This window comes from Vigna umbellata, chromosome 5 (genome assembly GCF_029865625.1).
Source record: "Vigna umbellata cultivar VRB3 chromosome 5, Vumbellata_1.0, whole genome shotgun sequence".
In the NCBI taxonomy this organism is placed as follows: Eukaryota; Viridiplantae; Streptophyta; class Magnoliopsida; order Fabales; family Fabaceae; genus Vigna; species Vigna umbellata.
The window spans coordinates 31,399,631-31,412,303 of record NC_142169.1 but is presented as its reverse complement, the minus strand read 5'-3'; the positions used below and the strand labels follow the sequence as shown (position 1 = coordinate 31,412,303).

Sequence of the window (12,673 nt, the reverse complement as noted above, 5' to 3'; positions counted from 1 at the left end):
GGTGTTAAATCTGGTTTCTGCAGGTCTGATTGTGGTTGCAGGTGGAGGCACGATTCTGATTTAGGGCTTCCGGTTTCCAATCTCTTTTACGCCGTTGTCATGGTCCTCTGATTTCCAATCGGAGGTGCGATTCTTATTTAGGGCTTCCGGCTCCTCATCCTCTTCCTTATCTCCGTCTGGGTGGCCTTCAAGCGCTCCAAAGCCAACCCCGTTTCCATCCCCGACGTCTCCAAGGAGATCCAAGAAATTAGGGTCGACCACGCCCCCACCCCCCAACCCGACCCTTTTCCCGAACCTGACCCAGTTTCGCCCACCGAGGAAGAAACCAACCCTCTCAACTACCAGAGAATCCAGTTCGAGATTGGGAAGAACCACCGAATCTCCTACCCCGAACGTGCCTTGCTTCGCTCATCTTCCAACGATCCCGCCGGTGTTGAGCCTCGCCTCCTCGATCAGGTTCCCACCGTCATTCCCAAAGTTTCACACTTGGGCTGGGGCCACTGTACACTCTCCGAGAGCTTGAGGATTCCACCAACACCTTCGCCCCTGAGAATGTTATCGGCGAAGGAGGATATGGAATTGTTCACCACCGCAAGATCGTTCCATGTGAATCTGGATGGTTGAAAAAAAATTACGTTACTGCCTCGGTTACCTTAAAAACCGAGGCATAATCCCATTTTTCTTGAATCGGTTTAAAACCGAGGCATAAAACGTACCCCTTTTTACCTCGTCGTTATATGCCTCGGTTATAGAACCGGTGCCTATAAGCCAAAGCAACCGGTGCCATTTCCTGTTTGTGTACTAGTGAGAAGATGGGGTGGTGGAGAGAGCATCAACCTTAATTTAATATCTAAGATTACGCTATGTTCAAGGGAACAATTATCATTTTATAAACTTTTTTACAATCAAATATAACATGAACAATTATCATCTTCAATTTATATCAATTAAAGAATTTTTTTTATCTGTCAAATCAATCAAATATTACACTAATTCTCATCAATTTTACTTTCAAATTTATTCTCATTTACCTCCAAATTCACTCTAATAAACAACAATTAATTCACCTTCAGATTCCCTCAAATTCATTAATTCACTCTCCTCCAATTCGTATATGAACAAAGGCAAAAGGTATGAGTCTCGGACAAATTCTACTTTTGAATTCTTCTTTTATTCTTCTTCATATTTGAAAACATTATATTACGTTGTTGTTATACACACTTATTTGTGTTTGGATTTTTATTTCTCATATCAAAAAGATTTCCAAACGTTAAAAATATTAATTTTTTTATTATTATTATTTGTTGTTGTTATTCATATATTCTTGCAAATTTTGAAAAAAAAAATTGTTGCATACTTTAGTATTTTTAATTATTATTATTGTTCTTCATTAAAATTTGTATTAAACTAATTTCATTACATTATTATCTGCTGCTTGATGTATGACATATTACAAAATTAATAAATATGATATAAGAATAAAAATAGAATTATAAGAAAATATATTTTATAACATTATATAATAAATAAAAATGATATCATTCTCTCAAGTTATCAACGCAAAAATTGTGTGCATGAACTTGCGGGTAGAATCTGTTGCTTTGTTTTTTCTTTGTTTATTATTTATCATGTATCTCCAAATATAAATAAGCAAGAAGTGAGAATTGATTATGATCCAATTCTGATTACTTTGATTTAAACAGTGTCAAAATTACATCTAAACAAATTCACGAAAAAAGAGCACACCAAAATTTTGAATTTCACACATATCGGTACTTTATGAATGCCTAGTGAATCATGTAGCTTAAATGTTTGCCACGCAACTTGGTAAAGTCTGCCATTCGTAAGATATACACGAAACAGAGATTTTGTTTTATATGCTTTTGTTGCAAGATTTGATGATGAGACGATGGCGTAGAAGATAAGCACCGACAACAAGTGCTGTCAGGATACAATATAAACATTCTTATCATATTCGACAAATCAAACCCATTCTTTTCACTCTTTAGAGCTCTTCAACCTTGTATCTTCTCAAAGTATCAAACCTTTCCTAACTCAAAATCATGTCTGTTTCATTGCCTTTACTCTTATACATTCTCTTTGCATCCACTGTTAACGTTCTAGCTATCACCCAACAAGCAAAAGACTTAGTCCCATGCACAATGTGCGCCGAGTGCGAGAACCCATGTCAACCCCTGCCACCTTCCCCTCCACCTCCATCGCCACCGCCACCAGTGGTGGAGTGCCCTCCACCACCGTCACCGTCACCACCTCCACCGTCACCTCCGCTTCCACCGGCGATAGTTGAATGTCCACCACCACCAGAGATGCCATGTCCAGATAATTGTGAAATACCAGAAGGACCACCCCATGCACAATATCCACCCGCAGGTTACTTTCCATCAGGAACACCTTATCAATACTATGTTCCAGGTAATGTGAAGAATAGCGGTGGAATGATGAAGCCATATCAGGGGATACTCTTCTCCAATTATCTGATTTCTTACTCTCTCTATTTCACCAAGTTCTTCATTTATGTGGCTTCTAGTTGCCTTCCTTATTACTTGTTTAATGTTTAGCTTAATCATCGTGGTAGGTAGCAGAAGAAAAGAATGAAAAATAAAACTCAGTGCTAGCTCGGTTCCGCTATTCATATGTTCAGTCTCCATAGCTGCCAGACTCTAATTTCTTTCAAATTATTTGATAGAGTTTAATTCATAAATCAATTGTAATTATAAATTTGTTTAAATTAGCTATTATGATGATTGATTGTTTTTATTTTCAAAATTGATTGTTATTTAAGAATTTTTTTTAATGACTATTATCTAAAAATACTATATAAATATATTTATTTGAATTTCAGCATCATGTATGGTTAAAATTGTGGAGTTAAAAGAGTATTCATCTTAAAAGTGTACTTATAATAAAGTTAAAAGAAAATCATTTGTTGAAATTTACAGACGGTAATGCACAATATAGTTATGCTACAAATGAATTACAAAAATAAAAACGAGTATAACGATATAAGAGGTTAGAATAATTCAAGTTTATTATTAAAAAAGGAGTTAGTCCACTATGTTTTTTAATTTAAAATTAGCTTATTTAAAACTAGCTTTATATTTGTACCATCATATTAAAATTCGATTTGTCGTAGATTTTTAACTTTTATTTTCATCAGTAAATATTAATTGTTAATTATTTTAATAAAAAGAGTTTTTCCTTTTTAAATTTGCATTATTATGCTAACTTTATAACGGTTCCTTTAACTTCTAAATTCTTTGTGGCAAACTACTTAGAGTGTGGAGTTATGTTTATTTTATCATAATCGTTACCCTGACTTCAAGGCTTTTCAAAGCAAGTTACTTGAAAATGTGAGATAATTTCTTTATCAACAAAAGAAAATGATTATATAGAACACTTTTGGTATTCCAACCTTATAAAAAAATAATATTGTATAACCGATACATATCATAGGACTAAAGATGTGATTTTTCTCAAGCTACACACACTTATATTTAAAAAAAACAAAATTGCAAACAACTTACATTACATCCACCCACATTCCAATAGTTATTGTTTTGTCTTATATATTAGATCTACATGTTGATTACAGAAACATCAATAACATTGGAGTCAACTATATAAGAGATCAATATCATTTTTTACCCAAGACCTTAAGGCAATAGATTAATGGGTCTTTCATCTTTATATATTGCTCTACTTTCTCATTTCTATCCAATGTGGGACTTGGACTCACACTTGGATTCCCAACATCTCCCCCTCAAGGATGAGTCCCTTCCACATAGATACACTCCCCTTCTAGCGGAATCATTTCCAATTAACCACAACCACGAGTAGCCCTTTCCAACCGCTGTATCTTAACGGAACTCATTTATCTGAATACCCTTTGCCAGGAAGACTTTCGGTATATGGATCATTATACTCGTCTGAGTCAGTCACCAAGACAAATCATCGACTCTGATACCGTTATTGAGAAAAACGTGACCCACACAAATAATAATACTCTTCAATTTACTAGGATTACTTTTCATTGAACTTTGACAACCTTTAAATAAGTGTAAATAGGGTCTTGGACCAAATACAAATAATAAAAACTAACAATAGAATATCAACTAACTTAAAATAAAATATACTTAATCTATCTCTATCTTATATCAATAAAATAAAATAATACTCTCCTAAATAAATGGAAAATCAAAACTATCTATATCTATTTTATCTCTATCAAAATCAAATCAAATATTACTAAACCCAAAACTAATAAAATAAGATTTAAACAAAATTATTAATAAAACCTTAAAATTTAAGTTTATCCCAACAAACTCCCTCATAAACTTAAATTCTTCCTTCCTTTAATTGGCTTTCCATGTGCATCACCCACTCCAGGTTTGCTTCTTTCAATCAGATTTGAGTTGGAGTTATCGAAGCTCTTGCTAGTCATATCTTGTTTCAAACATCTTCTCTCCAAGATTTTCAGCTCTAGTTCATACAACTGGTTCTTCCTTACTTTTACCTAGGTTGTTAGACGACCATGTTTATCCTTTAAATGCAATACATGGTCCTTCATAAAAACTGAATTACCTCTTTCAATTATCTGACTCACGCTTAAAATATTGCTCTTCAGCTCCGGAACATAATAAACATCCTTAATCTCTCCAACTCGTCCATTCTTCTGCATATGTCGGATTGTTCCACGCCCTTTCACGACCACCTTGGAGTCATCTGCAAAAGACATAAATTTGTCCTCACCTTGGCGAGTTTATAAAAAAAGTTCTTGTTTCCACACATATGATCGCTTGCCTCAGTATCTAGATACCATACCGAGTTGGTAGAAATCTCATCAGCCTTCATCTCTTCTTCATCTTCTTCTTCCCTATTTTATCTGGTTCATGAACACTATATGCTTTCTTTTCCTTTTCAAGAGCCGCCTTCTTCAGCTCCTCAAGCTCAACCCTATGTTTATCTAGAAGCCTCCCTATCCGCTAATCTCTTCATCTTTTTGTTTGAGTTCTTTCACCGGGTTTTCCTTCTCCACAATTATTGCATCCTTTACTGAGATCACTTCATCCATTGTTGGGATTGGGCTCTCCGTGTCCACTGCATCCGAGCTCTTTAGCAGCAATAGTTCTTCTGCATCTTCAGTAAGGAGATTCGTCTCCCCCTTTGTCTCGGTCTTGCAATACTTTGCAATATGGCAAGTCTTGCCAATATTGTAGCACTTGCTTGATCTACACTCGTTTGTATAGTAACCGTACTTGCCACACTTAAAACACTCCACTCTTGACCAATCTCCTCGGCCTTTCCCTTGTCCTCGGTCACGCCAATTCTGTTGACCGGTTTGCTCTTCATCATTCTCAAAATTACCTCGACCACGTCCACCTCGTCCTTGGCCTCCTTGCCCTCTACCTCCAGGACCTCGGCTCTGAGTAATCCAAGTTTTATTCGAGTCAAACTATACATGTAGTGCTTGGTCGTCGGGTTCAACCTGATCATCCCAACTCCTTCTCCTTTGTTTGTGGGCTTCTAATAACCCAACAAGTTCATCCACTGTGAGAATCGACAAGTCCTTCAATTCTTCGATGGCGCACACGATACTTTTGAAATCTTTTGTAAGAGATCTCAAAAATTTTCCCGCAACCCGGCTAGACAGCATTTGTTCTCCATTCCTACCGAGTTGGTTGGCCACCTTCTCCGCCCAAGTTATGTACTCGGTTATATGCTCTTTGGGCTCCATCTTCAACTGTTCAAACTCTCCTCTGAAAACTTGTATTCGGACTTGTCTAACGCGGTTGTCACCCTTATATGCAACTTCCAATACCTCACACTTGGATTCCCAACAATATATTTTTGTTACGAAACTTTCAATTCGTATTTTGAATCCGTAAACAAAATAAATATGACACTATGATTAGAATTTGTTGATAAAAAATTACAGTTGGAATTTTTTTATTAAAATTAACATTTATGAGGCATGGTTGCTTATATAAAATTCAATATAACATTTTAAGTTTTGATGTTTGTAAATTTTGTTTTTCTTATATATTATTTAATTTTATCTTTGTGAAACTTTAAAATCATATTTAAATTTTTCATAGTCATATATATAACTAAAACTGTAGGTACTAAATTCCGACAAAAATAAAACTAAAGACTATGTAATCGAGATATTAATATATTTATAAATTGAAGTCTAACTTGTAATAATTATCTACTCGTTTTTGTGCAATTTAACTCCAAATCTTGAAAAAAAAAATCCGATGGGATTGTATATATCTTTATAGTTTTGTGCAAAAGTCATTTAAATCAATGTAGTTTCTTAAGTATAAACTGAGATTTAAAATGTTCATTTTAATTTTAGTGTTTCAATTTATTGCTGAAAATAACTTGTTTTTCAAATAGAAAAACTTCCATTAAGTTATAAGTTTTAAGGTGTGTTTACTTGATAAATGTTGGAAGTCCCACATCGACTAGAGATAAGGCCAATTTATAATATATAAATGAGGTGCAAACCTCACCTTACAAGCCGGTTTTGAGTTAGGCTTAAAACCCACTACTAACATGGTATCAGAGCCATGGTTAGAGCCTATCCTAGCGAGTTCTGAGTGGGCATTCTATTCTTCTATTCCACCCGCAATCGGGCCGCTATTGGACCACCCAATTTCTACTATCACGCACGAGATGTCTATACCTCGGCATGAAGGGGGTGTGTTGGAAGTCCCACATCGACTAGAGATAAGGCCAAATTATAATATATAAGTGAGGTGCAAACCTCACCTTACAAGCCGGTTTGTGGGGTTGAGTAAAAGAGATTGGATTGATGAATTTGAAGAACTTTAATAGTAACTTGTATGTTATTTTTTTTAAGAAATTTAGAAATGATTAAAGATAAGCTTGAAAATAAAGTTTGTGAAAATTTATATAGGATTGATGGATGCGATAAATAAAAAAATGTTTAATAGATAAAAGATAAATATTATCAAATTGTCATTAATGATAATAGTAATATAAGATAATATTTCTAAAAAAATATTGGTAAAAAATACTTTAAGTAGTAGAAAAAAATAAAAAATAAAATAATATTTTATTTAAGTAACTGATTCCAGCTACAAGTAAAATCAATTATCTTCACTTTGGAATCGGTTCAATGTTTACAACACAACAAGACAGACACATTGAGTCGATTAAATAAATTTCAAAATTGGTTACAACACTTTACATTTCGGGTGAAATTTGGTAATTATGAAATTAGACAAAGACAAAGATGACAATTCTTATTAATTTCCTTCAAATGTGAGCACTTCAACAATTAATAAAAAAATAATGATCCTACAATTAAGCGCATGTTATTCACTTCAAATCGTTGCAAGTGAAAATAATTTGAATAAGTAATATGTGTATGTCATTCCTTTTGAATAGTGAATTATGGTCAAACAAACATAGCCTTAGTTTATTACTTTATGATTAATAAAGTTATTTTTGATATGTCCTTCACTTCTTCCAAAAATTTGTTTATATATATTTGAAGACTACTAAATATTTTAAAATTGATATTTTAAAAATATGTCTAGATTGCTATTAAATATAAAATTAAAACATGAGACTTAAACTCAATTAAAATATTTTTTTACTATTTTTTTATTATTTTAACTTCTTCTTTTCTTCTTTTACTTTCTCCAGAATGTATGTTTACGGAGTAATGTTAAACAAAATATCCATAAGTTAAAATTGGCTTTTATATTTATTAGAAAGTGGACACAAAACCGGCTCTAACCAAGACTCTGATACTATATTAGAAAGTGAATTTAAGCTTAATTCAACTCCACAAAACCGGTTTGTAAGGTGAGGTTTGCACCCAATTATAAACTATGAATTGACTTTATCTGTATAGTCGATGTGAAACTTTCAACAAAGTTATAAATGATTTGTATTTTGGTGATAAATAAAAAGTCAAAGAAAAAAATCGGTCTTATAAATGTACAACATTTACAAAATATTAGGAGCATTAAGCAAATCAAGCAAATAAATTTCATCTTGACCTTAATTGACCAAATCATCTTGAAAGTATATCGTTGTCCTAAATCCTATCCAAATTAAGGATATCTTTGAACCAATGTTTCACTATTTAAAAAGAAACCACTTTTTGTATAAGCTAATAAAGTCACCTTACACGCATAATAAAAAAATAAAATTCTAGAAGGATTATAAGAAAGAGTTTCTACAAATTAATTAGCAGTAATTTCTGAAAAAAGAATTAGCCTTAATTTCTTTTCAATTTTTTATTTTTAAAAATGTTTATGAAAATACTTGTTCCTCTAACTAGAAAATAAATTTATACAAGGAGGATTTTGACTTCATCTAACTGTCAGTATCATTTGGCTACATTTGTTATAATAAAACTATAATTCTAAGAATTTATTTTTTATGGGAAAAGAGTACACATTGACAAGAATATCTAACCATAATACTAATATATAAGACATTTAGTTAATTTGTGTAGTATAGTGGTGTTTTGGTATTAATTAGCACGACCACTTCAACACAAGTCAACGTCAACTTCAACTCATTTAATCACCGCAGCTGCTGGAACCGCAACTGCTGGAAGTAAATGTAATAAATAAAACAGAAAACTCAATACTTACTTTAATCTTTAAGGCATTATTCTTTTTGTAGGGATTTGTAGAGATTTGGGGGAGATGATTTCAGGAAGATGATTTGAATGAATTTGAGTGGATTTGAGGGTAATTTTTTTGTTGTTTTTTTGAATGGATTTGTGGGTAATTGAGAGTGAATTTAGAAGTAAAGTTTGTGAGAATTAGTGTAGGATTTGATTGATGTAATAGATTTACAAAATTAGTTTAATTGATAAGAATTGAAGATTACCAAAATGTCTCTAGTTATTAAAGTAATATAAAATGTTATTTATTAATGTTATATTTAATTATAAAAATGTTTATAAGAGAAAAAATAAAAATCAATTTTTAAAATATAAAAAAGTGATAATTTAGTAAATTGAAATAATAATAATAATAACTATTATTATTAATAACATTATTATTTTTATTATAAAGAGAGAGAGAAAATCATTATTATGAATATTATTATTAATATTATTAATTATTATCATTACTATTATTAATTATTATTATTATTAGTTATTATTTTTGTTTCTTGGTTGAAGATGTAATACATTCACACACTGATAATAAAATACATTCACATAATGGTAAGTGGAAGGGACTAAAAAGACATTTGATTATAAATCATCTTAAATCTTCGCAATTATTTTAAAACGAACATGAAAATTTTCTAAATCCGCGATTTCCTTTACTAGTAAATAGTGAATTCATCTCAAGCGAACATACCATAATAGAAAAATATAATTTTTAAAAATAATATAATCTTTACGGATAGTTTATGATTTTATGAAACGTTATTTTTTTTTATCTCTAGTAAATGTTGTAATGTATGTATTTTGTTAATAAATAGCGACAGTATCGTTTTGAAAATCATTTTAACAAATTTATGCATTTATAATATTTTAAAATATTAGGGAATCAAAATGAATTAATTATTTTATTAGTCTATATAATTATGCTAAAACTTTCTTTTAATAAAGATAAAGTAAACTATAATTGAAATTTTGTCCGTAAAAAATAATAATAATAATTGCAAATTAATGCTTAGTACTTTAGGAAGTACAACTAAATTATACAAATCTTCTCATATATGCATACAAAGACTTTTACATGTTTTAATTTCTAAAACTAGTAAGCCTTTTGACAACTAATACACTAAACAAAAATTTGAAATTATTAATGAAATTTTATCAACGAAAATAAATTTATTAATAAATTTAAATTATCAACATAAATTGTACGACAGACCACTGCAAGCGTTGGATTACAATAAGGACATTACTACTAGAAAATTTTCATTGTCATGCGCAAGTCATTTGGGCAGAAGAAGTTTTTACTGTCGCTTCCGATGATTGGATTGACATGAATCTTAATATGCTTTTTCTCAAAAACAAATTATGAGAGACCCTAATCATGAAATTTAGCGTTTTCCTTTTAATTATTTTTAGTGCATTTCCTTTCTATCGTGTAAAAATTCATTCGATGTATTCTAATTAAAAACCTCCAATCCAAAATATAATTCTGATAATGGAAGATTAAGTTAGATTGAAGATGGACTGATTCTTAATTTTTCTAAATTGGGAAAGCTAAAAAAAAAGAAAAAATAACGAAAGAAGAGGAAGAATATAACTAAATTGTAATAATTATAGACAAAATTTACTAACAGATTTTTCTTTCAGTAAATATGACTGAATGTACTTTTATTGACGAAATTCGATCAATTTAAAATCTATTAAAAATATTATTATCAATAGATTTTTTACATTGTTGACGATTTTTTATCATTAATAATACTTGTTTTTCTTGTAATGATAGTTATAACTATTTAAATAAATAATAAATGAAAATAATTTTTTTGAAATGTGTCCATTAACAAACTAATGTGAAAGGTATATCTTTTACATTGTATTCAGAAACGAGACAATCGTTTTAAGGCCAAAACTAATATTTTTGGTAAAAAATGTTTAGACAAAAGCCATATTACAAAGATGATTCACAAATTACTACACAATGTAAGGTTAAAACATCATTAGGTGACATTAGGCCTCCTAAGAGGTAAAAACTCATTAAGGATACTACAAATAGAACATGTAGATGAAATATTTAATACTTTTAAATCATTTGCATTTATTACAATAATCGAGACCAACAACTATTTGAACGTTTGAGTGTTTTTTAGGCATTCAACTTAATGATATTATACATAAGAGATTATTAATGATGATACTAAGACTAAAGGAGTTGTAGGGTGAAGAATATGTGACAAAACAGGCTAGCCTAAGCCATCCTACCATTGGCCCCACAAAAATGGATCGGATTAGGCTGGCCTGCAACTTGAAAACGGGATGGAAGATAGAACTCATCCTACCATAGGACAAGTTGGCAAGCTAACTAGCTGGCCTGATAATTCATAACGGGAAGGAATGATAATGGGTGGTGTGTTAATGTTTTGTTAGAAGCTTTGTATTTTTGCTAAGATCATAACCCAATACAATAAGGACAATCACAAAATAAAACTAGAGAAATCAGGACAAAACAAGGGATAAATGTGAGAAGTACTATAGTTGTTATACGAATTGGCATTGTTATAGAAATTGTCGGTGATGGGTGGCGTCAGACGCTCCTCCTCTCATGATCTCTCTCCCTCGCACCACGTCATGTGGGGTTGGTTGTTGCTTGCAACATGTTTCTTAGGTAGTGGTGGCTTGCGTCGCGTCTAGTTGTTTTGTTTGGAGACAGAAAGAGACATGAGTTGGTTTGAAATATCTGTTTTGGTATTTTTTGTATGGATTGACAAGGATACCAAGATCGTTTCACCCTACATCTCCGATCCAATCATTTCATCATGCATCTCTAATTTTCAAAAAATAGCCTAAAATGTTACAATTTTTTTTCATCAAATTTCAATTGATGAAGAATTTTTTCTTCATCAAATTTCAAAATTCAATTAATAAAAAAAGTGAAAGTGTAGGATTTTTTGAATTGGAGAAAGATAGTTTTAAAATTTAAAAATAAAATAAAATAATTGGAGGTGAAAAATGAAACAACCACATATCAATCAGATCTGATCCATTTTATCATTGTTAGTCAATATTGTATTCCGCTTTACAACAACAATCTTTTTTTCTAAAACTTAAAGCATTATGCAAAGGAATAGTGGTGCGATAAGAGAGGAGGATTGATAACGTTGCTGGAAAAGCCTTCATAAGGTGGTGGTGGGATAACACAATGGGATAGCTTTCATTAAGTGTGCTGTGACAAAACCAGTTTCCAGGAAAGAACCATTAAGAAAATAAAGTTTCACAGAGAACGAAACAGAAACTCAACTTGTAATTCTAATCAATGATATTTTATATTAACATAGAAAGCATCAAGGTAGTAAAATTTTATTTGAAATTTATTTAATTTTATAAAATCTATTCATAAAGTTAATTTGTATTTTTAATACACTCTTCTACACTGAAATATATAATAACAATTTGATAACGATTGAATAACAACGAATGATATAATAAATTTAACAAATATTATAAATTCTAAATATTTCAAATATTATAGAATATTAAATTCTAAGTTTAAATCAACTTAGCTAATAAAATAAAATTTGATTTATTTATTTTATATTTTATTTATACCTTTAAAAAATGAGATTAAAAATATATTGTATAAGATGAAGAACAAAGAAATGTATATGTGGTAAATCGTGTTTTTGCAATGATGTTTACTCACAAACAGTACTGCAGAAAAATTTGGAGAAAGGCATTTATTGGAAACTGGTTAATCTGGTTTGCAGATACGATGTAATTAATAAAGGAAAAGTAACTAGTTACCCCATATGAAACGCAACTCGCTGCAAATTAATTGATACTTCCACATGCATGCCGACCGCATTTATACACTTATACCTACATTATACGCCAAACATTAATTCATTTAGAGGTGCCTTCTCACTTTTCGTCTCAACCTCTACTTAACCACAATAATCAACGTATTTTAATAAACAGAGAAGGATTTTT

At 31.1% G+C, this 12,673-nt stretch overlaps 1 protein-coding gene across 1 annotated transcript; it reads left to right on the top strand.

Annotated features, from left to right (window-relative positions):
• Positions 1-1,979: 1,979 nt before the first annotated feature.
• LOC124842093 (uncharacterized) lies at positions 1,980-2,655 on the top strand. Its single transcript, XM_047318505.2, has one exon. It carries the CDS (start codon positions 2,064-2,066, stop codon positions 2,577-2,579), a length of 516 nt encoding a protein of 171 aa, XP_047174461.1. The 5' UTR covers positions 1,980-2,063; the 3' UTR covers positions 2,580-2,655.
• The last annotated feature ends 10,018 nt before the right edge of the window (positions 2,656-12,673 follow it).

Excerpts from the sequence above, each read along its gene's own strand:
- LOC124842093 (XM_047318505.2), top strand. The coding sequence starts at position 2,064 with ATGTCTGTTTCATTGCCTTTACTCTTATACATTCTCTTTGCATCCACT.